This window comes from Chinchilla lanigera, unplaced genomic scaffold (assembly GCF_000276665.1).
Source record: "Chinchilla lanigera isolate Chin_1 unplaced genomic scaffold, ChiLan1.0 scaffold00021, whole genome shotgun sequence".
Taxonomy (NCBI): Eukaryota; Metazoa; Chordata; class Mammalia; order Rodentia; family Chinchillidae; genus Chinchilla; species Chinchilla lanigera.
In genome coordinates, this window is record NW_004955422.1 from 29,406,484 (window position 1) to 29,429,404 (window position 22,921).

Sequence of the window (22,921 nt, forward strand, 5' to 3'; positions counted from 1 at the left end):
CATCTAAGGGGGGGGGTAAAGGTTTTGTAGGCTTTAAGTGCCCTGCTTATTGTGGTGAGAGGCCATCAATGAATGGTCAGTTGGTAATTCCAGTCTTCCAACCCTGGTGGCCTGCAGGAGATGCTTAGGGGTTGTTATCAGAGCCTAAATGCTTTCTTCTCTCTACACGCTCTGCTCCAGCCACACCAGCCATCTGCTGCTTTCTGGACTGCCTCATGCTTTCAGGCCTTTGTAACGTCTCCTTCCCTGGTTCTCCTGTTTAGAATGCCCTCATCTGGCTCGAACTCTACCTCACCATCAAGCCTCTAGTTCTTCTCACCCACCCGCCCTGCCCTGCTCCACGAGTACTCAGCCTTTCTCTGTGAAGCCTGAAGCGCAGCCTGCATTACAGTCACAGACCTAGTTTCCCTTCTCTCATCCACACTCTTGAGCTCCTTGGTGACAGGGCTTTGACCTACTCATCTCTGCAGCATGCCCACACCGTAGATAATGGCAGGAACACTGTTGCCTAGCAGGTGCTCTCTGAAGAGAGCAGAGATTTAAGAGCAGAAGATGCCAAGGAAGGTTACTCAGATCAAGCCCCCAGCCTCATGGCAAGCTGCCCTTTGTCTCCTTTGTCGTGGTCTACTTCACCACTTCTGTAGGCACCAAGTGTCTGGCTGACAGCGCTGGGAAACAGGCTAAGGTGACCTCTTGACCTCTGTTACAAGAGGCAGAATAGAAAGGAAAACAGGATCACACCAGAGCCTCTCAGGGCTAAGCCCACCTGACTACTCTTTACATCTGATTACAGAAAGGCAGCAGGGGCTTCTCTGCTTTTTGGGAAGGGTGGCAATTCTCAGCCACTGCATGAGCTGGGTAGTGTTTTGAGAACCTGAGATGGGGCAGTTTCAAAAGCAGCAGCTGCTTTGTTTCTGCCCTCTGCTTGGGGCCACCTTCAAGTCTAGTGGGGGAGAAGCAGCAGGGAGCTGTGGAGTAAGAGGCTGTCAATGAAGGGAAGGAGTGCCAGGAAGAGAGAAGCCACTGATCCAAGGAAGTAGATGAGGCTTAATATAGGCAAGACACGGGAGGTTGGGAGGGTGGGGGACAGAAGCAGAAAGCGAAGATGCTGGAGTCCTTTTAAGTGTCATCAAAGGGTCAGATGTTGACGAAGGCCAAGGATGGTGTCTCTCCAGGTAGGCCCAACTGGGTAGGGGCACCATTTTAGGGGCATGGGGCTATTTGAGGGAGGGTCAGGGCAGGGGTGGGAAAAGCGTTAGAGATCAGGAGCAGGATCTGGGCTTTGGCTAGGACAGGTCGAAGACTAGGCGGTAGTTACGGAGGACACCAACAAAAAGAGGTGTCTGTTTGTGGTTAAAAAGTAGAGGGATCAATGTGCCACTATTTTGAGGACCTGGCTGACTGGAACTGGATCTAGAAAGTGAAGCAAAAGACTGGAGGCTGAGCTGGCATTGTATTCCTGGATTCACTGTCTCAGGCCGGAGCAAAGGCCTGATGTGGGAGCGCTAGGTGAGGACCAGCTCGCCCTGAGGGTGGTGAGACAGGAGTCTGAGCTTAGGGATGGGTCTGAATGCCCGAGTTAGCCGCGGGGTGGAGCAAGACAGGGCTCCTAAGCCAGGGATGTCAACAGATCCTGTCACTCAGCTCTCAGGACCAGCACTCTTCAGGTACAGGTCGGCTGGCTGGTCTGACTGGGCCCACGAGGCCGGGAAAAATCGGTGCCCGAGTTGACAGTGTACCTAGCCGCGGCATGATGCAGAGACACGACTGTGTCTGAGTCCGGGCGGGGCTGGACTACCCCCTATTTGAGGAAAGTGTCAGGGCCCAGATCCCGGGACGCCACAGGCCAGCCCCGGCGCAGGACGGTGGCCCACGTCGGGAAGGGTCAGTGGCCCGGGAGAGGCGTCAGTCCCGCCTAAGAGGGATCTGCCGGGGAGGGGCCGAGCCGGCCGTGTCTCGGGCAGGGGTGGGAAGCGCCCGGCTCTGCCGCCGGCCCTACCTTGCCGCGGGCGCAGCGCACGGAGCGCAGGGCGCCGAAGAAGATGGGCAGGAGCGCCATGAGCAGCAGGCTGCCGTAGGCCAGCGCGATGCCCTCGGGCGTGGAAGGCGGCCGCGTCGTGCCGTTGGCCGCAGCGCTTGCGTCGGCGCTGCCGTTGTGCGGGTCGCTGAGGGCCGAGTCCATGGCGAGGCTGCGATCGGGCTCCGACTGCAGCTCCGGCCGCCGCGGGCACTCAGAGGTAGGAACGGGCGCTGCTGGGAAAGCCACGTTCCCCTACAGAAACAGGAAGTGACGTGCTTCCTCACCGCCCAGCGCGCACAAGCACGCGAGCGCGTTCCCGTTGCCCCGCCCGCTCGCCCTCCAACGGCGGCAGGGGCGGGGCGACCGGTTGCTAAGCAACGTGCCAGGGGTCCAGAAAGGAAGCTGGATCTGGGGGCGGACTTCCATCCTGAGGGACTCCGGAGCCGATTTCATCAATCGCACGTTGTCCTACTCTCCACAAATCCTCGCCCTCCAACGAAGAATTTGTTTATTCACGCATGCATTTATCCAGTATTCAGCTGTTCATTCGCTCCTTATTTATTGGGCGTCCCACTCTACGCCAGGCACTCTCCTAGGGTCTGGGGACACTGATGTGAACAATACAGGCAAAAGTTAATTCCTGCTCTTACGCAGCTTGCACTTTAATGTGGGAGGGGAGGAGACCAGGACGACTAAAAATAAAAGGACAAAATAAAATCTAAAATATAGCCCCTCTAAAATACTGACATATCGGTATAATTATGTGTTACATTGACTGTTAACAAAGATAATTTTTTAAAAATTTATATTTACAAAGGAACTCAATTTTTTTCTTTTGGTACTGGAAATCGAAGTCAGGACTTTGAAGCTTGCCACACAGGCTCTTGTGCCCCTGAGCTATATCCCCGGCCCTGAAGATAAATAATTTAGAGAAAAGTAAAGCCAAAATAGCTTACGGATGCTTAAGTAGTTTATAACCTTTAATAGCTTATGTGGGGGCTGGTTGAGTACAACATGCATTTTATAAAAAAAGTACTGTGAAGACAGGCTAAGTGTTATGCAGGGGAACGGTGTGTATGTTCTTAAATTTCTGGTAATTATATTTAACAGCTGTCTTCACTGCTGTATTGTGTATTTCATGAAGTCTTTGATATTCACTGCTGATTGTCAAGCACCCGGAATAAAATATAAAATCTAAAGTCTATAATACAACATCTCTATAATATAAAGATGTCATTGTATAGTTGTGTGTTACATAGAATTTTCTTCGTCTTTTTTTTTTTTTTTTTTTTTTTTGAGACAGGGTCTCGCTATGCAGTTTAGGCTGGCATTGAGCTCACTTTGTAGCCCAGGCTGGTCTTGAACTCACAAGGATCCTTCTGCCTCAGCCTCCTGAGTACTGGGATTGCAGGCATGCAACACCACGCCCGGCATACATAGCATGTTAACTAGAGTAAATAGTTTAGAGAAAAATAAGGCAAAAGGGGAATTGCATCTGGAATATAGCTGACACTGAAGGAGTATTTATTCAGTGAATAAATGAATATCTCATTTGATTTTCAGAACAACTCTTTGAAGCAAATAGGGAATTCCTGAGGCCCCTGGCTATGCAACTGCTGCCCTAGTTGAGGCTTGTGGTAAAAGTGTGTAGCACAGTAGGCAAAATGGAGAAAACTGCACCCTGCAGGTATCCAGCCTTCAAGAAACTTTGGCTCAGGCAGTGGATGTCCCTATAAGGCCCATGTGCTCAAAGGGGGGGCTTTTGAATGGTGAGGAGCCATGGGGGTAGGGCAGTATATTGACTTGCTGTTGGAAGGTGGGTCTGCTTGGAAGAGGCAGATCATTGTGGGCACGACCTGGCAGGTGTATCACTTTCCTGGCTCCTCTCTTCCCTTTCTGCTTCCTGGCTGCCATGAGGGGAGCAGCTTTCCTCCCCTTCCCGCTTTGCCAGGCTGTCCTGCCCTGGAGCCAGTAGGTTATGGACTGAAACAGAAACCATGAGCCAAAATAAACCTCTCCTCCTTTCAGTTGTGGGTGTTGGGTGCGGTGTCCCAGGCACAAAGAAAGTGACTAAGACAAGTGGAGCAGAAAGCGTGCCCTCCAGAGACCTGGCTAGCAGCCAGTCTGGAGCTTGGAAAGGCAGATCCACTGTCCTCAAGTGTGACTCCAGTCTACTGACGAGGTTTTACACGTGTCAGTGGGCAAAGAAGAGAAATTTACAAAGCCCAGATCTATTGCCACAGAGTAGGAAAAATGACTGAATTTAGAACAGATAGACATTGTGATGGTGTAAAATCACATGGCCTGGTCCAGGCTTGGAAGTTAGTACATGCCAGGCGCTGCACCAGTAACTTTATGCATGTTGTCTTTGATTCCAGTAACACCTATAAGGGATAATTGATCCAATTTTATGGACAGGAAATAGTTGCAGAGGCAAAGTTGCCCACCCAGGTCACAATGTCAGCAGTGGTACAGGAGAGCCTTGAACTTGGGCCTGTGGGCCTCCAAAGCCTCTCCAGCAGCTGGAAGCCAAACCTTCCAGCGGCACAGTAGGGTGAGGAGTTTGGACTAGAGAGGACACTGATGTAGTTCTGGGCTGCATGGTGTCATTCCTTTCCTTTTCTTTCCTTGCCGTTCCGTTCTGGGGATTGAACCCAGGGCCTCTCCCACACGCTAAACAAATGACCTAACAACTGAGCTACATCCCCAGCCATTCAGGCTCTGTTTTTCAGTAAGCTGGGCACAGTTGAAGGAAGTATACCCGGAGGAGGAGACTCCTGTATTGGATTTCTTTCTTGGAGGAGATCAGAGCTGAGGTCAAGATTGGGCCCTTTCTAGAGTCTGGGGAATTCAACATTTGTTCCAAAGAAAGATGCAGCTCTCACCCCACTTTCTACTTATTACTGTGTTCAGTCACTGTGAATGGATTTCAGACCTTCTAACTTTTCTTGTATATGTTCACACAAACATATGCACTATTAAGTGTTTGAATAGTTCCTGTGGTATGAAGCAAGGGTCATCAATAGATGCTAAGACCACTGGGAGGAAGCTTCTTGAGGAGCTAGGTACTCACACAGCCTTCAAGTATTATTCCACAGAAGTCAGGCAGGGTGGTGCATGCCTGTAATTCCAGCTACTTGGGAGGCTGAGGCAGGAGGATCACAAGTTTGAGGCCAGTCTGAGTAACTTAGTGAGACCATGTCTCAAAATTTAAAAAGTGGAAGGACTAGAGGTTTAGTTCAATGGTACGGCACCCCTGGTTCAATCCCATCTCTGGGTTACTCCACAGATGACTTACTAATTACAAAGAGAAAAAATTTCCTTACAGTGGAATGACTGGGTAATCACTCCCTTAACCAACTGATCAAATTTAATATCACCGATAATGGGACAGAGGACAAGAAGCAAAGCAATGTGGAGGACACATCACCTGCATAGGGCCAAACACCCCAAATACATTTAACCTGCATCCACTCGTGAGGAAAGATCAGGAAAATTCAGAAAAAATCCAGAGATTTTGGTATATTGTATAAGAAAATCAGCCAGAACTTTTCCAAAACAGGACTGTTGGCCCAGTGTGGAGGCTGAGGCAGGACGATTGCTGAGAGTTTGAAGCCAGCTTGGGCTACATAGTGAGTTCAAGGCCAACCTGAAATACATAGCAAGACCCTGTCTTAAAAAACAAACACAACAAAAAAATTACTGCCATGAAAGATACACAAAACCCAAATCAAACAAACAAACAAAAAAAAACAGTCCCATACAAAGAAACGATGGAGATTATTCTGGATGAAAGGAGAAGGACCGAAGAGAAGTGAAAACTCAGTGTAATGTATCATCCTTGATTGGGGCCTGGATCAAAATATTTAAAAATGCTATAGAGAGAAGGACTAGACAAGCAGGGAAATGTAAGGGTTTGTGGTTGAATAATAACTGTTAGAGCGGTGCAGGTCGTCTTGTGTAATAACGGGATTGCGGTTCTGTGGGACCCTGTGGCTCAAGGTGAAGCCTCTGGGCTGGCTGCATACAGAAGCCAGACATGCAGCGTCTCAGGCTCCCTGAGACCTCCTGCATCTCCAGGCAGTGAACCTGCACGTTTGGTTGGTGAAATGCAGATGTGGGGGAGCTCCTTATTGGTAGGCAGCCTACTCCTATCCCAGGGATGTTTCCCTTGGTTGTCTCAGAAAGAGGCCTGCGTGTGGGGCTATCAAAATTCAAGTCATTAACGGCCCAGATGACATCAAGGACAAGGACATCACATTTTGTTTTTTTTTTGACTCTTTGAGACAGGGTCTCACTGTGGCGTTCAGACGAGGCTTGATCACACTTGTAGCCCAGGCTGGTCTTGAACTTGCAATGATCCTCCTGCCTCAGCCTCCTGAGTGCTGGGATTGCAGGCTTGTGCCACCACGCCCGGTTTCTCATTCAGTTTCTTATACTAGGAAGACAATACGAATATCGTGTTCTTGATCCTTGTGAAAGAATGAGCTGGAAAGCAGTAAAGCGCTGTCTATGTGTTTGCTATTCTTATTTGCTAAGGCCACAGCCTTTAAATATATCTGCTCAATAAATATTTGTGTGCAAATGGGTGAGTGTATTGCTTCTTCCACAGAACATTCTTTCTCACTCCACACCCCTGCATGGCTCCCCATGGCCGCTTGGCCTCCTGTTCTAGAGTTAGAAGCAGGTTTCTTTCTTTCAGTAAGACGTACCAACGTTTATGTAAATCTTCATTACTTTTGTTCCTCAATTGCTGACAGGTCCATGCAGCTCCAGATTTCGCCTTTTCTTGCCCCCAATTCTTTGGGTCATCAAAACATTCTTCCAGTCCTTTTCTTGACAAGGTGGTACGAAGTAATCTACACTGCTGGAAGGATGTGACATTTGGTACATTCTTAGATAACAAACTAAGAGAAAACCCTGAGCTAGCGGGGACCTTAGCAGTATTAACGACCCAGAAGCCTTCAGGACCACTGAGACTCTTCTACAAAAGGTAGCCAAGCTCACTGCAGCCATTTTTTTCTGCACAGGTAATCTAATATGCTGTTTTCAGAGCCACAAAGCTAGAGAAGTTCTCACCCAGGTCTATGGGCAACGTGTCCAAGATGCTCTTGCAGTGTGTTCCTGAGCATGTGTGAGAGAGGGAAGTTAGAATAACCCTAGCTGCGTGTCACTGGAGAATGGCTAAACAGAACGTGGGTGTTTGGGTGTTCACTGTGGGGTACCATGCAGCTACATGAGGCCAGGACTCAAATCCATGCCCAGGAAGAGTGACCCTTTGTCTTGGTTTGTTCTAGTCTAATTATTAACAGCGCCCTCTTTACTCTCAAAAATGTATCACTTTTCTTTTTCTTTTTCTTGTTTTTTAGCTTTCTGAGACAAAGTCTCGCTGTGCAGTTCAGGCTGGGCTCAAACTCACAGCGATCCTCCTGCCTCAGCCTCCTGGGTGCTGGGATTACAGGTGTGTGCTACCATGTTGGGCTTGACAAGCATATAACTTTGGATAATATGTCTGGTTGCTAGGTCAGGTTTTTAGAAGAACAGCCTGAGATAGAGATTCCTGAGTGAGTCTGGAAGAAGGGAGCATTCTTAGGAGGAAGGGAATGAGGGGAGGCAGGAGACCGACGGTGAGGTGGGAATGTGGTCTCAGCTGAGACTCACTTTACCCCCTTCCAAGGAAAGCTCTGGAGGTCAAAATGAGCCAGAGTTGCTCCCACTGGAGGTGAGGAGTCCAGCCCTCCGGGGTCCTGATCTGTCAATGACTGGCCAGAGCCTAGAGGTCGGGGATGAAGGGTAGGCTCCTGCTTAGTCGGCTCCTGTGCGGCCAACGGCAATTCTGCAGAGGGAGAGGCAGCCCAGTGGTTTTCAGCCAATACCCACAACAACCAGAGGAGGGCGCACTGTACCCTACTAATGGGGAATGAAGCGACGCGATCCCCTCCCCACCATCCTAATCCTCATCAATATGCGTGGGTCTTATAATGTAAAGTCGAGTATCAGGAGAAGAAAAAGAACAATATGTAAAACTAATGTGCTATGGCATAGACAGTATGATATGAATGAATGAATAGCAGGAAGAAGAAGATTGTTTAGGTCCTTCTGGTCTCCTTGCATTTCCACTTCACTTTTAGAATTACGTTGTCCCTTTGTAAAAACAAATCAGCTAGGATTCCGCAGCAGTCGTGTTGCATCTGAAGATGAGCTCGAGCAGCACGGCCCTCTTACCAGTGCTGAATCTTTTTGACCCTGGACGTGGGCCATCTCCCCATTTACATCCTCTCTAGTTTCTTTCAGTAATGTTTTGTAATTTTCAAAGTATAAGCTTTGTACATCTCCTTTCTTTTTTTCTATTGTAAATACTTTATTTCAACTGGAAGGCACAGGCTCTCAGAGTTTTCATAGTTTAAAAAACTACAGGTGCTGGTGATTTAGCTCAACCGCACAGCGCTTGCCTGGGAAGCGCAAGGTCATGAGTTCAACTCCCGATACAGGAAAAAAACCAAGAAAGAAAAATACTACAATCACATGTTGAAACAACAGTGCTGTAAATGGAACTGCTTGGTGTTGACCATGTACATTTCTGCACAGCCCTTATGGAATTTGCACAAAGAATTATCTTTTCCCTTTGCTCCAGTTAATTGTTCTTGTATATAAGTTGCTTTCTATTCCAGTATATCCAGAGTGGTGAAATAACAAGGCCAGCCATGTAGCCAAAGTTTGCTCCAAGTGTACAGGAGATGAGTCACACCTGCCACGGTCTTTCCCCATCTAATGGAACAGGAAACGCCCCAAGCCATGCTCCTACAAAACTAGAAATTGTGGTGATTTGGAGACCGTTCTCCCAAGTGGATGTAATTCTTTGTTTCCATTGAGATTTCTGTTGCTTCTGGTACTCTACATGATCAGAGGAACCTCTCTAGTAACATACTATAGAAATGATCCCTGAAAGTATAGCCTTTACACACCTTCTTTCGAATGTTCACAAGTATCAAAAATCTGTGAATCCGTGTCAAGTAGATTAGAAGGCTGTCCAAGAGGGACGGAACTGGGGGTTAAGACGAAAAGCTGTGTGCAGGAGGAAGACGCAGCAGGGGCCCTTGGGCAGCAGTGATGAGAGTCTGCCAGAAAGCACTGGTGTAAGGAATCCGTCCGTCTGCCCTTAGTCCTTACCAGTGTAAGGAATCCTTCCCCTATTCAGAAAAGAGAATAAAGACTCCTGAATCTCTAAAAGGCTTCACCTCAGATTTGCTTTGCTCTGTGTTGGGCTGGGAGGGACTGGATTTACCAAGGGAAGGGTGCGGGCCCCTCCAGCGGTGAGTCAGAGACCTGGGCTGCCAGGGCTGTCAGCACAGTTTCAGGCACTGTGGGCTGGCGGGGGGGAATGCGCTGGCTCCTGAATGACGCCAAGGAGGAGGTGAAGGAACGAAAAGGCAATGAGAGCGGGCCGCGGTGTAGTGTGAAGTGAGGCCCCGCTGCCCTCCCTGCGTCTTGCCTCGCTCTTACCTGTGCACAGCCTCCTCTTTATGCTCTCACCACAGTCCTGTGTCCTGGCATGGGCATGGCAGGCCCCACGAACTGAGTTAACAGTGATTTGCCGCAAAAACCCAGAAGCTGGCATGGTCATGAGCCACCCAGCCTAGGTTGGTCAGGGCAGCCTCCAGGGTGCGGGCTCCGAGGCCCCTGGGGTGAGCAGGGCTTCCCTACAGATCTGTCTGGGGCTGAGAGGATCTCTGTGGTCTAAGGTCAACAGGTGAAGGGTTGGGCTGATGACAGGTTGGAGGTGTAGACAGTGAGCCTCACATGTGCCTGGAGGACGTGGCAGTGTCCTGGCATTGATATTTTTCTGGGGCAGGACTGTGCTTATGTGTAGTAGAATATAGATACCTTCGCATTCTGCTCGGGGGGAATGTGACACCCTGTTTCCTGGCTGGTAGGGCTGAAATGGCAAATCTGCTTTCCATCAGAAGGGAACAGGAGTTTGTAGGAGGAGACAGAAGAGAAGGGGAAGAGGCAGGGAGAGAGGAGCAGTTAGATGGCGTGAGGCTGGGACTTCACGCGAGAGACGGGGACGTTCCCAGTGGAGGAGACCGAGTCCCCCTTCCATGAGGCTCTGACACAAGCACTGTGGGGTCCCCTCATCTTCAGGGCAGTTTTCCATGTGCGCAGACCTGGTTGCACGTGAGAGATTTCCCTTCTTGTTTAACGCTCAATGGTAGAGAAGCTGTAGGCTAGAGAGAAAGGATTCTGGAGCCAGAGGATGCTACGTTTAACTCTGGCTGCCAAGGGGGAAATGGATCGATGAGGAGAAGAGTAACAGTGAATAAACAGAAGAAAGAAGAATTGGTGAGGGCTTTGGCTAGGGTGGGGGCAGTGGAGGCAGAAGTGGAGACAGAGACATGGTCAAGAGAAGGTTAGGAATTTTCTGAGTTAGGATTCTATTTAGGAGATGGAATGAAAAAGACTCCTTAATGGGGCATGGGGGAGGGGGTAGTATGAAGGCAGAGTTCCATTTTTTCTTCCTTCCTTCTTTCCTTCCTTTCTTCCTTCCTTCCTTCCTTCCTTCCTTCCTTCCTTCCTTCCTTCCTTCCTTCCTTCCTTCTTTTCCTTCTGAGACAGGGTCTCACTATGTTGTCCAAGATGGCCTTGATTTGTGATCCTCCTGCTCAGCCTCCTGAGTGCTGGGATTACAGGTATGAGCCGCCATGCCCAGCTCTAGCGTTCTGAGTTTTGGAAAAGAACTAGAGGATGATGATTCGGGAAACACTGGTAGGAGCAGGGTGGTGGTGTGTCTTTCTGTCTTTCTCTGGAGTGTGTGTCTGCAGGCAGCTATTCCCTTCGCGCTAGTGCCCTCTCCTGCCAGCAGAGGGCAGCCTTGGCCAGCTAACACATCCCACCTGAGCCTGTGCCTGTGTTCAGGATGGGCAAAGGAGCCCCAGTTATGGGCAAGCCACTGCCTGACCTGCTCTGAGATTCAAACTCAGCCTTTGACTTTGAGGCTGATTCCAGACAGAGAAATCTGGGTTTGTCCATGCTCAAAGCCGCTGGCCAACCTGAGCCACCTCATCCCTCCTGGGCTGTTCCAACAGCTTCCTGACTCTTCTAGGGCTCCTTCCGCGTCATACCTATTTGCTGGAAACCCTTCATGACTGCCCTGCCCCCTCAACAAGAGTTCATGCTTCACACCATGGCCTGCACGTGCTGCCCCCGCCTACTTACCAGCAGTTTCATAATAAGAGTTTGAATATTTGGCTGTTCTTGAACAGTTAGAAGTTCGGGCACTCCCAGGTGCTGTTACTGAAAACCTGCTAGTGTCAGGCACTGTGCTAAGTTCTTTCTCATGTGAAGCTGCACCTGCTGGGACAAATAGCATTCTTTTTCATGGTTAAGGCAGCAAGTGCAGACAGGCTGTGTGACTGGCCTGAGGAATCACAGACAGCAAACAACAGCACTAGAATTCGAACCCAGGTAGTGTGGCTCTAGAAGGCAGGCTCCTAACTGGTGGGTGACACTGCCCGATGGCCCCTGGAGACTCTAAACTTGCACACGCTTAGTGTAGAGAGAGTGCTCACTGCTTCAGGGTGACAGTGAGGCAGGAAAAGGGGGCTCTTGGAGGCTGCAGAGGGAAGGTGGGTTGGTGCAGTCAAGGCAGGGAACTCTCCTGCCCCAGGAGGTGGCTGGCTGTGGAGATGGACAGATGTGGACTTGGGGAGGCTGTGCCTAGCCTGGGGATCCCAGCTTCCAGCAAGATGGCCAGACCGCTTGGTTGGCTTGAAGCGGGAGCTGCTGGACTTCAGAGGGTGTTGAGGGCTTGGACACTGTGGCCAGAGGTCTCGGTGGTCCAGCTGGAGTACCTGGATTCCCCCTTATCCTCTGGCAGAGTGCCATGTCAGTAAGGATGGAGACTGAATTTCTTTCTAGCCTGGAAGAACGAGGGTTGGAGAAGAATTTAATTTTTTAAAAATTTTGTTTTTGAGAAGATAAAGAACTGAGTATTTCTTGCACACCTGAGTTTGGGGGTTTAGCTTTACACATATTGCAATGGTTTTTGTTTTTTTTGGGGGGAGTACCGGGACTCGAACTCATGACCTCAGGCTTACCAGGCAAGCACTTATGCTGCTGAGCTATATCCCCGGCCCTGCAATGGTGTTGTAATTTGTGATTAGTTTTACTTTTATGAAATTTTCATCTTTGGTTTGTGTCTCTGGCTAGACTGTGACCTTCTTGCGGGCAGGAATTATGTGAGTGGTGTTTCCATTGCCTGCCCGCTGTCCAGGATGTCCAGGGCACGGCACATGCTCGTGGGTCACTAAATGTTCAGGGGTCACTAAATGTTCAGTGCTTACTGTGGTAATTACAACCACATTCACGGGGCACCAACTTCTTTCCATGTACTGTGCTTCACACTTAATCAGGTCTCACCTAACCTTTTGGGCAAGAATCTTTGCTGTTCTTTTTTTCTTTTTCTTTTTGTCTTTTGGAGACAGGGTCTCGCTATGCAGTTCAGGCTGGCCTGGAGCTCACTTTGTAGCCCAGGCTGGTCTCAAACTAGCACAATCCTCCTGCCTTAGCCTCCCGAGTGCTGGGATACGCCACCATGCCTGGCCACTGTTCTTATTTTTATACATAGGGTGAGGTACGGAGAGGCTAAGTAATTTGCCCGAGGTCACATAGTTTGGGTTATGTCTCGTATTCATTGAATGAACGCATGAGTGAAGGATTTCCCTGGAGTGCACCTAGGTCATTTTGCCCCCAAGCACCCTTCATCCTACAGAGCTGTGTCCTGCAGTGAGTCCTGAGGTCCATAGGGCACTGTCCTCAGCCCTGGGACCACTAAGTGATCTTTTTTCAGTCACCCCTGGCTTCTAGGCTCCTCTCCATCCTTGCACTTCATCACACACTGAGTATTCGTAGGTTCCCTAGGTTCTTTACAAGCTCCTATTTTCCCTCCAGGCCTTCCCTGGGTGTGGAACACCTTTCCAGTCCTGCCTTTCCTTTATTCTAGGAGACTCAGGAAGGTGAGCTGGTTCCTTAAGCCATGGCCACCCCTTGTATGGTGATCCTAACGTGCTTGGTGGCCTGTGGTCCCAGCAGCCTTACGATGGGGTTGGTGGGGAACAATAGAATTCTCTCGTCTCATCTCTCCAGAGGGGACATGGAACCCTGGAGCTGATGAGGGAGATGCTAAAAGCCAAGAAGGGACCAGGCTTAGCGGGGGTGGGATCCAAGCCTGTGGGGTCCCCAGCCCAGAGGTCCTTCCAGCAGGGCAGCAGCTCTGCCTGGCAGGGCTCTGTGTGCAGGGCCTGATCTCCCCAGACGGCCCCTCAGTTCTGAGTGTGGTGCCCAAAGTTCCACTACTGGAGATCATTTCCTGTGGAGGGCAAAGGGCGGTGAAGGCTTTCTGGTCTTCAGGGAGCCCCAGCTAATGCTTAACCCGCTGTGATGAGTCCTCCGATAAGCACAAGTCGGTGGCTCCCAGGAGGATGAGCTGCTGACAGGCCACCAAGGGTGAGAGGCCGTGGGAAGGCGATCCTGACTGAGGCCTGGAGGAATGTGGGAAGCACCAAGCAGGCAGGAAAGTGGGGGTGTCAGGGCAGAAAGGGACGGCAGTGGGAAAGCCTTGGGCTGGGCAGTCGGAGAACTTGCCGACAACACCGACTTGTTGGGAGAGGTGAGACAAGTCTCTTTCCTCTTTGGAGCTCGGATCTGGGTCTGGGCTGTGGAGTAGCTTTGCTTCTGGGTTTATCTTAAGGCGCTTGTGTGTAGGAAGTTGATGCCCTGGGTGGTGATTGCCACAGCAACCATCTCTGTGGAGATAGTGACCAAAGAGACTGTTGCCATGATGATGGCAGCAGGTGTAGGAGATAGGTGCTCGGCTGTAGCTTCTGCCTTGAGACAGATTCCTCCCTTTCACCTGCTGCTGTCATCTGCGAAAGTTCAGTGCTTGTGGGGTCAGATTCGCTGATGCCCAGGGAGCGTGTCAGGAGCCAGGGACCCATGTCCTAACGCCTTTTCTTCAGGGATAGGCTGTGGGAACTTGGGCAAGTCTCTGCTTCCCTGTGGGCCTTAGTTTCCTCACTGGAAAATTTAAAGATTGCAGAAGGCTCCTTTTGTTCTAAATTTCTACCATTTGCTTTTAAACAGGAAATGAGTTGTAAGCCAAAGCGTTGTTTCCAGAAGTGAGATGAAAGTGTCAACAGTGGTTTTGATTGTCACCCACTGAGGACGATCCAATCCGCACGGCCCCAAACTGCCCCGCTGTGCCAGCTGTTACCTCTTCTGTGGCTGTGGGGGGGCGGTCCCTGAGGAGGATCCACGTGACCTTTATGCCTAGAGGGGACTTGGAGGGCACTGGGGACAGGGGTTGCTAATGACTGGCAGGACTGTATTGAAATATTTGACAGTTGGAGTGGCGGCTGCATCTGAACACCAGGCCTTGCTTGCATCTACAAGGGTGGACTGTCGGGCACAGAGAGGAGCACAGGGAGATTTTCAGGGCAGAGAGGCCACCCCGGTGTCGTAGAGACTGGGCTTCATCCGGTGTGGCCCATGGCTCTCAATGTCCGGCCCTGAAGAGCTCTGAGAGCAGGGTCAGTCCTTCTGCCTGGTCACCGCGCCCTCCCTGAGTCAGCAGTGTTCATCCCCAGAGAGTCGGGCTTGCCAGTGGCTGGGCTCCTCGAGCGGCTGATGCCCAGACCAGTGGGTGGAGCCCAGTGGGCGCTGGCAGAGAGGGAGCCCACAGAGGAAGCAGGGAGCTCAGACGCCTGTTCTTCTCCCAGGAGGCCCAGCCCTGGGCGCCTGCCACATCCTCTGCCTCCTGGAGCCGCCCCTCCCTGGCCTCTCCCGGCAGGACTGTGCAAACAGTTTCTCCGGATGGACGGGCTGCTCCTCCTCCCGCACGCTTTCCATTCCCAGCCCGAGCTGCAGGCAGGGCTCCGCAGGAAAATTGGCTGCAGGAGACATTTTCCATGCTCTTGACTCCTCTGCTGGGTGGCTGTCCTTACTCTGCTGTCTCTAGCTCTTCCCCAGCTGGACACCCAGGCCCTAGAAGAGGGGGAAGTAGCTAATTAACTGGCTGCTGCTTACCCATCTAATGTTATGTATCATTCCATTTCCTTAGGCCTCAGTTTGCTAATCTGTGAAATGAGCTGGCTACCCTGGGAAACAGGCCTATTTAGGAGCCAGGCACTTTTTCCTTTTCTTTTCTTTTCAACAGGGTCTCATTATGCTGTTCAGGCTGGACTTGAACTCACTTTGTAGCCCAGGCTGGCCTCGAACTCACAGCAATCCGCCTGTCTGAGCCTCCCGACTGCTGGGATTATAGGCATGTGCCACCACACCCAGCCCAGGCACTTCTGGTTTCATCCTTAGCTCTGCTCATTACTGTGTGCCTGTGGAAAGGGTATGGAATACTTTGGTGTCTCAGTTTTCCTTATATGTAAAACGGTACCATCTCTTTCTGCTGTGAAGACTAATGAAACAACCCAAGAAAACAGCCTGTCTCAGTGCTTTCCACCTAGCAAGTGTCTGATGAATTCCTATTTGAAAGATAATAATTATCAGTGCCCACTAGGCACTGAGTGCTGTTTGGGGTGCTTCACACACTCAATCTACAAAATGCTGGTGCAAGTGCTTGTCCTCCTCTTTGTAAAACTGAAGGCCTGAAGTTTCTGAGAGGCCAGGTAATCTGCTTTAGGTCACAAGAGCTGCATACGGCTAAGCAGGAAGGATTCAAACCCGGATCTGGCTGATCTCAGACTTCCTGCCCTGAACATGGTGCTGGTGATTGGAAGTAAGAACATTTCTCTACCGAGGCTGAGGATAAAGAGTGGAATAGTCTAGACTAAAGTTTAATAGAAGTTGGAATTTCAAGGCTTCTCTGAGGTTTTGGTTAGCTAAGGGGCACAGCCATTAAATGGAATATTGCTTGATTTTATGACAATTAAGGAAAGCCAAGAAAGCAACAAGACACCTTCTTTGCCAACATTCTTTCACTCATCCTGTCCCCCACAAAATGACAAAAAAGAAAAGACTGATAATATTCAGTGTCTATCACGGTGTTGAGAATTGGGCATTATTTATCTGAAAAAAAAAATAAAAGCCAGTATATCCCAGCCATTTGGAGGCAGCTTGGCAGTGTCTGTCAAAATGTAAAATGTACATGCCCCTTTGGTAAATTTGAATCTGGTGATTCTTCCTATGTGTGTAAAAGTGTTCATTGCCATGTTGTTAATCAGGACAAAAGAACTGCACTAGCCATGATGTCCTTTAATGGGTGAGATATGTTATGGTATATCCATAAGTGGAATATTTTACAGCCATGAAAAAAGAACAAGGTAAAGAAAAAATTAACAAAATGAAAATGAGAAATAGACATACTCATATTTATAGGTAGAGATCTTGACGCTTCTTTCTTAGTACTACTAAAACACGTAGGTATATATCACATATATCTAGATAGGGAAGGCTTTGTTTTTTAGATGTGAAAGACTTAAATAGGATTATTAACCACTTTGACCTAAACAACATTTTACAGTACTTCACCCAGCAGCAGTGGAATACTTACTCCTTTCAAGTGCACATGGAACACACACTAAGGTAGATCACATACTGAATTATAAAGCAAGTCTCAAAGTTTCAATGGAGTTAAACTATAAATCAATAACAGAAAAAGATACGGAGAGCTGGGTGTGGCGGTGCATGCTTGTAATTCCAACACTCTGGGAAGTTGAGGCAGGAGGATTGCAAATTCTAATCCAGCCTGGGAAACTCAGTAACTTGGAACCTTGTTTCAAAATAGAAAGTAAAAAAAGGGCTGGGAATGTAGCTTAGTGCAAAGGCCCTGGGTTCAATCCCCAGTGCTGCAGATGTACCTGTGTAGAAAACCCTCAAATACTTGGAAGTCAAACAATACTCTTCTGAATAAGCTATGAGCAAAAGAAGAAATCACAGGGGAAATCAGAAAGTATTTTGAGCTGAATGATAATGAAAAACACAATGTATCAAGATTCATGAGATGCATCTAAAGCAGTGCTTAGAGGGCAATTTAGCTTTAAATGCTTATATTAGAAAAGAGGAAAAATCTCAAATAAATGATCTATGTTTCTGTCTTTTTTTTCTTTTTGAGACAGGGTTTTGCTATGTGGTTCAGGCTGCCCTTGAACTCACTTTGCGGCCCAAGATGACCTTGAACTCAAGGCAATACTCCTGCTTCAGCCTCCCCAGTGCTAGGATTACAGGCATGTGCCACCATGCTTGGCCTTGTATCTATCTTAGGTAGCTAGACAAAAAGCACAAAATAACTCAAAATAATATGGTGAACTTATATATTCTGGTAAGAATAGGAAACTAGGATACATTCAATAAAAAAAGCAAATTATAGCTAGTATATGCAGAATATTGTACAGAGATTGTGTGCTGCCCCCCAGTGTCTATTCTGAGCTGGCACATGGCTGTTTAGAATAAAGCACATTTCCTGGACTCGGAAAGCCAGTGAGATGTAAGCAGAGGTGGTGAGTGAATTTTCAGAAAGGTTGTGCCTTAGTTGTTCCTTTTCACTTCCTGTGGGCTGGAATGTGGCTGTGATGGCTGTGGCCTGAACAGCACATTGTATCGAAGGCTGTGGAACACAATGTCAAAGGAGCCGGGGACCCAGCCCCATAGAATGTCATGCCAACCCTGGACTGCCTGCTTCTGCACTTGTATATGGTAAAGAAATACGCTTCAAGGGGCTGGGGATTTAGCTCAGTGGCACAGCGCCTGCCTGGCAAGTGCAAGGTTGTGAGTTCGATTCCTGGTACCAGAAACCCGCCCCCTCAAAAAAAGAAATATGCTTCTGTCTTGTTTTTATCACTGCTATTTTGGGTTTCATTCCTTGCGAATGAATTCAATTCTAATGGATGTGACTATAGCTACACTTATGTGAAAAAAACCAAACAACCCTCAGACGGGTGATTTTTGACCTTGACACATAAAACTATCAAACACAAAGTGAGTGGGCCACAAAGTGAGTTCAAGGGCAGCCTGAACCACATAGCAAAACCCTGTCTCAAAAAGAAAAAAAAGACAGAAACATAGATCATTTATTTGAGATTTTTCCTCTTTTCTAATATAAGCATTTAAAGCTAAATTGCCCTCTAAGCACTGCTTTAGATGCATCTCATGAATCTTGATACATTGTGTTTTATCACTTGATCAAACACTGAGACATATTATTTTACCTAACAATAAGTCTAGAGGCAGGGTAGCCTTGAGGTTGGTTAGCTCAGGGGCTTGACTTCCTTATCGAGGGCTCAGCTACATCCTGTCCTGTAATTTGCCATCCTGTGACTAGATCCTGTCCTAACTGCAAGATGGTGGCTACCATTCCAGCACCACGTTTATACATTCCAGTCACCAGCTGAAGAAAAAGGACTGTGTCTTCCAGCTGCAGCTTTCTGTTTTTTATTTTCAACTCTTTTTTTAAGAGCAAAGAAACTTTTCCTGGAACCCTCCAGCCAATTTTCCTTCGCACTTCTTTGGCCAGAGCTGGCTTGTAGGTTCCTCTTTTAAATCAGTCTCTGGCTTAAATCAATCAGGGTTTATTCTTGATTCCCCAGAGAAGAGAACAACAAAATTGTAGTTCTCATAATTTGGTAGGAAATAAGAGAAAAAAGAAAAGAAAAAAGCTAAACATCTGCCACAGTGTATAGGGAGGTGGGTTGAAAAACGCCATAAGGATAAACCCCACACTACTCAGGGTGGGTGTGGCCTGGGAGTGGAGTGGGACGGGGCTGCGGCAGACACTGCGATCACCCATCCACTGACCCTCACCTACTTGGCCCTGCTCACAGCAGCATCTTGTTTGGAGCTCCAAAGTGGTGAATCATAACTGGCCCAGGGCAGGTGTGGCAATCTCTTTCCTTTTTGCTATAGTATCCCTTGTAGCTAGATGAAGGGAAATTTATTAGCAAATGGTTTTCACCTTGACAAATACTGCCTGATGTTTCCCTTTTCTTCTTGCTTGGGATACAGTCTAAGAATGTGGCGGTCATTCCAGCCATGAGGGAAATGCCTGGAGAATTCTGGAGATGCAGACCCAATGTCCTGATATGGGAGGGATGATGAATCAACCCTAAATTGCCTACCTCTAGACATCTTGTTAAAGAATGTTCTTATAAGGATTCCTATCATGCGAAGCTGCAGGCAGCTTCACTGGTAAGTACTTCACAGATAAGTACATTATATATATTCTTTTACCATATATTCTCATTGTTATGACTTATTTGTATAGTAGAAATATATTAGTACTACAAGTCAAAGTTCAATTTAAAAAATATGCTACCTGGCATTGGCATCCTCGGCGTCCCAAAGTCTGGAAGAACACTCCTTCTAGAAGGAGGGCCAGGGAAGAGCTGAAGAAAGGAACAAGCTGTTCTTTATAATTATGTACCAACTATGTGGTGCAAGGGGCAGCCTTGTAGACTGAGGAATGATGGAGAATGCATTTCTCTATCACTATGTGGGTTTGGATCAGAAGTTATAAAATGTCAACCTCTGGTCAGAATTTGGACATGTTTTGCTGGTGGCTGGTGGACATACCATGCCAGGGTTTTTAAAAATTGGAATTAGTAGCCAGACACAGGGGTACATGCTTATAATTCCAGCACTTTGGGAGGTTGAGGCAGGGGATCACAAATTCGAGTCCTGTTTGGGAAACTTTGTGAGATCCTGTCTCAAAGTAAAACATGAAAACAGGCTGGAGGCATAGCTCAGTGTGGAGGCCCTGGGTTCTTCTGTCCCAGTGCTGGTGTAGTCTAGGGGAGGAATGAGCAAGAATTATTTAAGAACTGAGCCATGTGTGGAGGCTCTTGCCTGTAATCCCAACATTTTGGAGGCTGAGGCAGGAGGATTGCTGCAAGTTCGAGGCCAGCCTCAGCTACAGAGTGAGTTCAAGGCCAGCAAGACCCTCTCTTTAAAAAAAAGAAAAAAAAAAAAAAGAAAAAAAGAAGTATTTCACATAAAAATCTGGCTGCCATTTTTAATTTTTTATTTTATTTTATTTGTTTGGTCTTTTGGAGACAGGATTTTGTTGTGCAGTTCAGGCTAGACTTGAGCTTACTTTGTAGCCCAGGTTGGTCTCAGACTTGCAAAGATCCTCCTGCCTCAGCCTCCCGAGTGCTGGGAGTACTGGCGTGTGCCACCACGCCCGTCTAAGTTTTTAAAAGAAAAACTGAATAAACTATGTGGCAGTACTGGGTTCACATCTTAACACTGGTGACAGGCAGCTTAGTACTCACCTCCCTTTGGGAAAGGCAGGTGCTTCAGTTTGCCATAAACCTCGATGCTCCTTAATGCCCCTTATCCAGTCTCTCAGGATGCTTCACTGATGTGCGTCACCTGTCTGATTCTGTGAGCGCTGAGTTAGTGACTTCTGGTTTTGGCTTCAGAATAAATTGTGTGTGTGTGTGTGTGTGTGTGAGTGTGTATACACACGTGTAAGATTCAACAACTGTTTCCTAGCAATTATGTGAAAATGCATCCATCATCATCCAGAGAGGGGGCAGGTCTTGAAGAGGATTGGACTTGGAGCAGCCACACTCACTCTGGACTGGCCTGGAAGCCTGGAAGAGCTAGAGCACAGGGCACCCTTCACTGCCCTGCTGGGATGACGGCGGTGCTAACCACCCCAGAACTGAAGCTCCTGAAGCTGCACTGCTGCGGGAGGGTGAGAAGTCCGATGCAAGTCCTACATCTGCGAGCAGGGAGGAGGGTTTCCTCTCAGCAGGTAGAGATTGTGCAGTGGAGGTTTGGAGAAGCTGGTGCACCTGGAGAAAAGCACGGGCTAGAGGAAGGAAGGCAAGATCAGACTCTAGGGACAGTGTCCAGCACTCTGACATCGTACTGCGGGGAGACCCTTCAATTTAGGGCCTTCTCTATCTATTCATTAGAACAAGATGGGGGCAAGGGCAAGGATGAGGGTCCAGCCACCGCCTATTCTTTATCCCATTATGGCAGGCAGAAAAACAGCTCCCTTAGAAGCTCATATCCTAGTCTCCGGACAGTCTTCATATGTTATGGAACCTGTATGTTACGTTACATGGCAAAGGGGGGTTAAATTGCAGATGGAAGGAAAGTTGCTAATCAGCTGACTCTGAGGGAAGAAGATGATTCTGAGTTGTCTGGTAGGCTAACGTAGTCACAGGGTGGAAGAGAGAGGCAGAAGTGGAGAACCTGAGAGATGGCTGTCAGGATAGACTAGGCCCATTGCTACTCACTTTGCAGATGAAGGGAGGAGGCTCAAGTCAAGGACAGCAGCTGACACCTGGAAACTGGAAAATCCAGGGAGACAGATTCTCTCCTGGAGCCTTTGGAAGGGAATGCAGACCTGCTGGCACCCTGAAGTTAGCTAAGGAGGCCCTGGACTGCCATCCTAGAGAATCATAAAATAACACATTTGTGTTTTTCAAGCTACGAAGGTTTTGGTAATTTCTTATAGCAGCAAGGGGAAGAAATACTCTAGACCATGTGGAGGGTCCATATATAGATGAGATCCAGCTTACTGCCTGTGTCTACCTCCCGACAGGTGAGGGTACCTCCAGGTGACTGCAGTCCCTGCTACCCAGTCACCTCAGTCTGAGATTCCTAGCTGAGACCTCAGACAAGTTGGACTCACTTTTGTTTTTTGCCCAATTTCTTGACTCATGTAAATCTATAAAAAAAATGATTGTTTTATGCCACTGAGTGTTGAGGTTGTTTGTTACACAGTATAGTAACCAGAACAGTGATCTATCTGACATATAATCTCCTCTATTTTTTTGTTGTAGTTTTTTTTCTCAGATAGCTTTTCTTCCTGGTGCAGCCATGTTAGATCATCAGGGTTAATCATTAGGTTAATCCTGATTAACCTAAGCCAATGACTGGCTTGAAGGTGGTCATGTGATCCAGTTCTGACCAATGAGAAAACAAGTGAAGATTGATGGAGGACGAGAATCTTTGGTGATGAAAGGGAGAGGGTCAGGAAGAAGTAGCCTTCTTGCTTCTACCAGACCTTGTCATGTCTGCCTTTGATGCCTGGGACTGGAGTGGCCATGTTTGGACCCTAAGGGTAGTTAGCCCAGGGCAAACTGAAATTCACAAGATGACAGAGTGGATAGATGAAGAGGGAAACTTACACGTGTGCTCAAAGAGGCATGTATAATGTTCACATCAGCACTATTTGTAATAGCAAAAAAATCTAACAGGAAAAAAGATAAACACATCTTCTATGTTTACACAATGGAATACTATACAGTGATAAAAAATAAAAATGGATACAAAAGCAATGAAAATGAGTCTCATAATGTTGACTATGAAAAATAAGGTTGCAATGTTGTCCTTCAGAGAGTACATACATAGGAAAAAGAATAAAGAAATGCATGGAAATGCAGGAATAGGTATAATTTATGGAATACATGTTGTGTTGAAAGCACCATGCTAGTAAACAACAATTTGATTGAATTCTCACACTAATATGTATAGAGTAGGGTTATTAATATCCCCACTTTCCAGTTGAGAAAGTTGAGGCCTAAAAAAGTGTACTATTTAGGTGGCATATTCTTAAATATTACAGTGCATTCCTAAAAATGTACCCAGTGCCCAGATATACACAGGACATTCCCAAACATTCAAAGACATTTAATCCTATGGGATAGGAATTATCACCTCTAATTTCAAGGTGAGGAAAGGAAGCTGAATGATGTCCCAGGTCTCACAGAGACCAAATGCCTGAGACGGGATTGAACGTGGGTTTTTTTCTAGTTTCAAAGCCCATGCTTTTCCACCAACATTTTGTCATATTCATGAAGCATGTGAGCGTAAACACATCCACACCCACACCCCACACCCCCTACACACACCCACACACACCCACACACACCCACACCC

General features: G+C 47.9%; 1 protein-coding gene and 1 long non-coding RNA gene across 5 annotated transcripts in view; one reads left to right on the plus strand and one right to left on the minus strand.

The window, feature by feature from the left end:
* The window catches only part of Hm13 (histocompatibility (minor) 13), a 43,067-nt gene extending 40,762 nt beyond the window's left edge, over positions 1-2,305 (minus strand). For 2 of the 4 annotated variants that reach the window (XR_001233957.1, XM_005384908.2), the window contains exon 1: positions 2,000-2,304. Coding sequence is in view for 3 of the 4 variants with exons in the window: in XM_005384908.2 (XP_005384965.1) it covers positions 2,000-2,182 (183 nt within the window). In the remaining variant the exon portion in view is untranslated. Of the gene's footprint in view, positions 1-1,999 lie in introns of all 4 variants that reach the window. The other 2 variants (XM_005384909.2, XM_005384910.2) reach the window with 2 other exon arrangements.
* Positions 2,306-13,579: 11,274 nt separating this feature from the next.
* On the plus strand, positions 13,580-20,601 carry LOC102021564. Its single transcript, XR_001233889.1, has 3 exons — positions 13,580-13,688; positions 19,031-19,213; positions 20,519-20,601. It is a non-coding gene; the product is annotated as an uncharacterized LOC102021564 (long non-coding RNA).
* Positions 20,602-22,921: the final 2,320 nt, after the last annotated feature.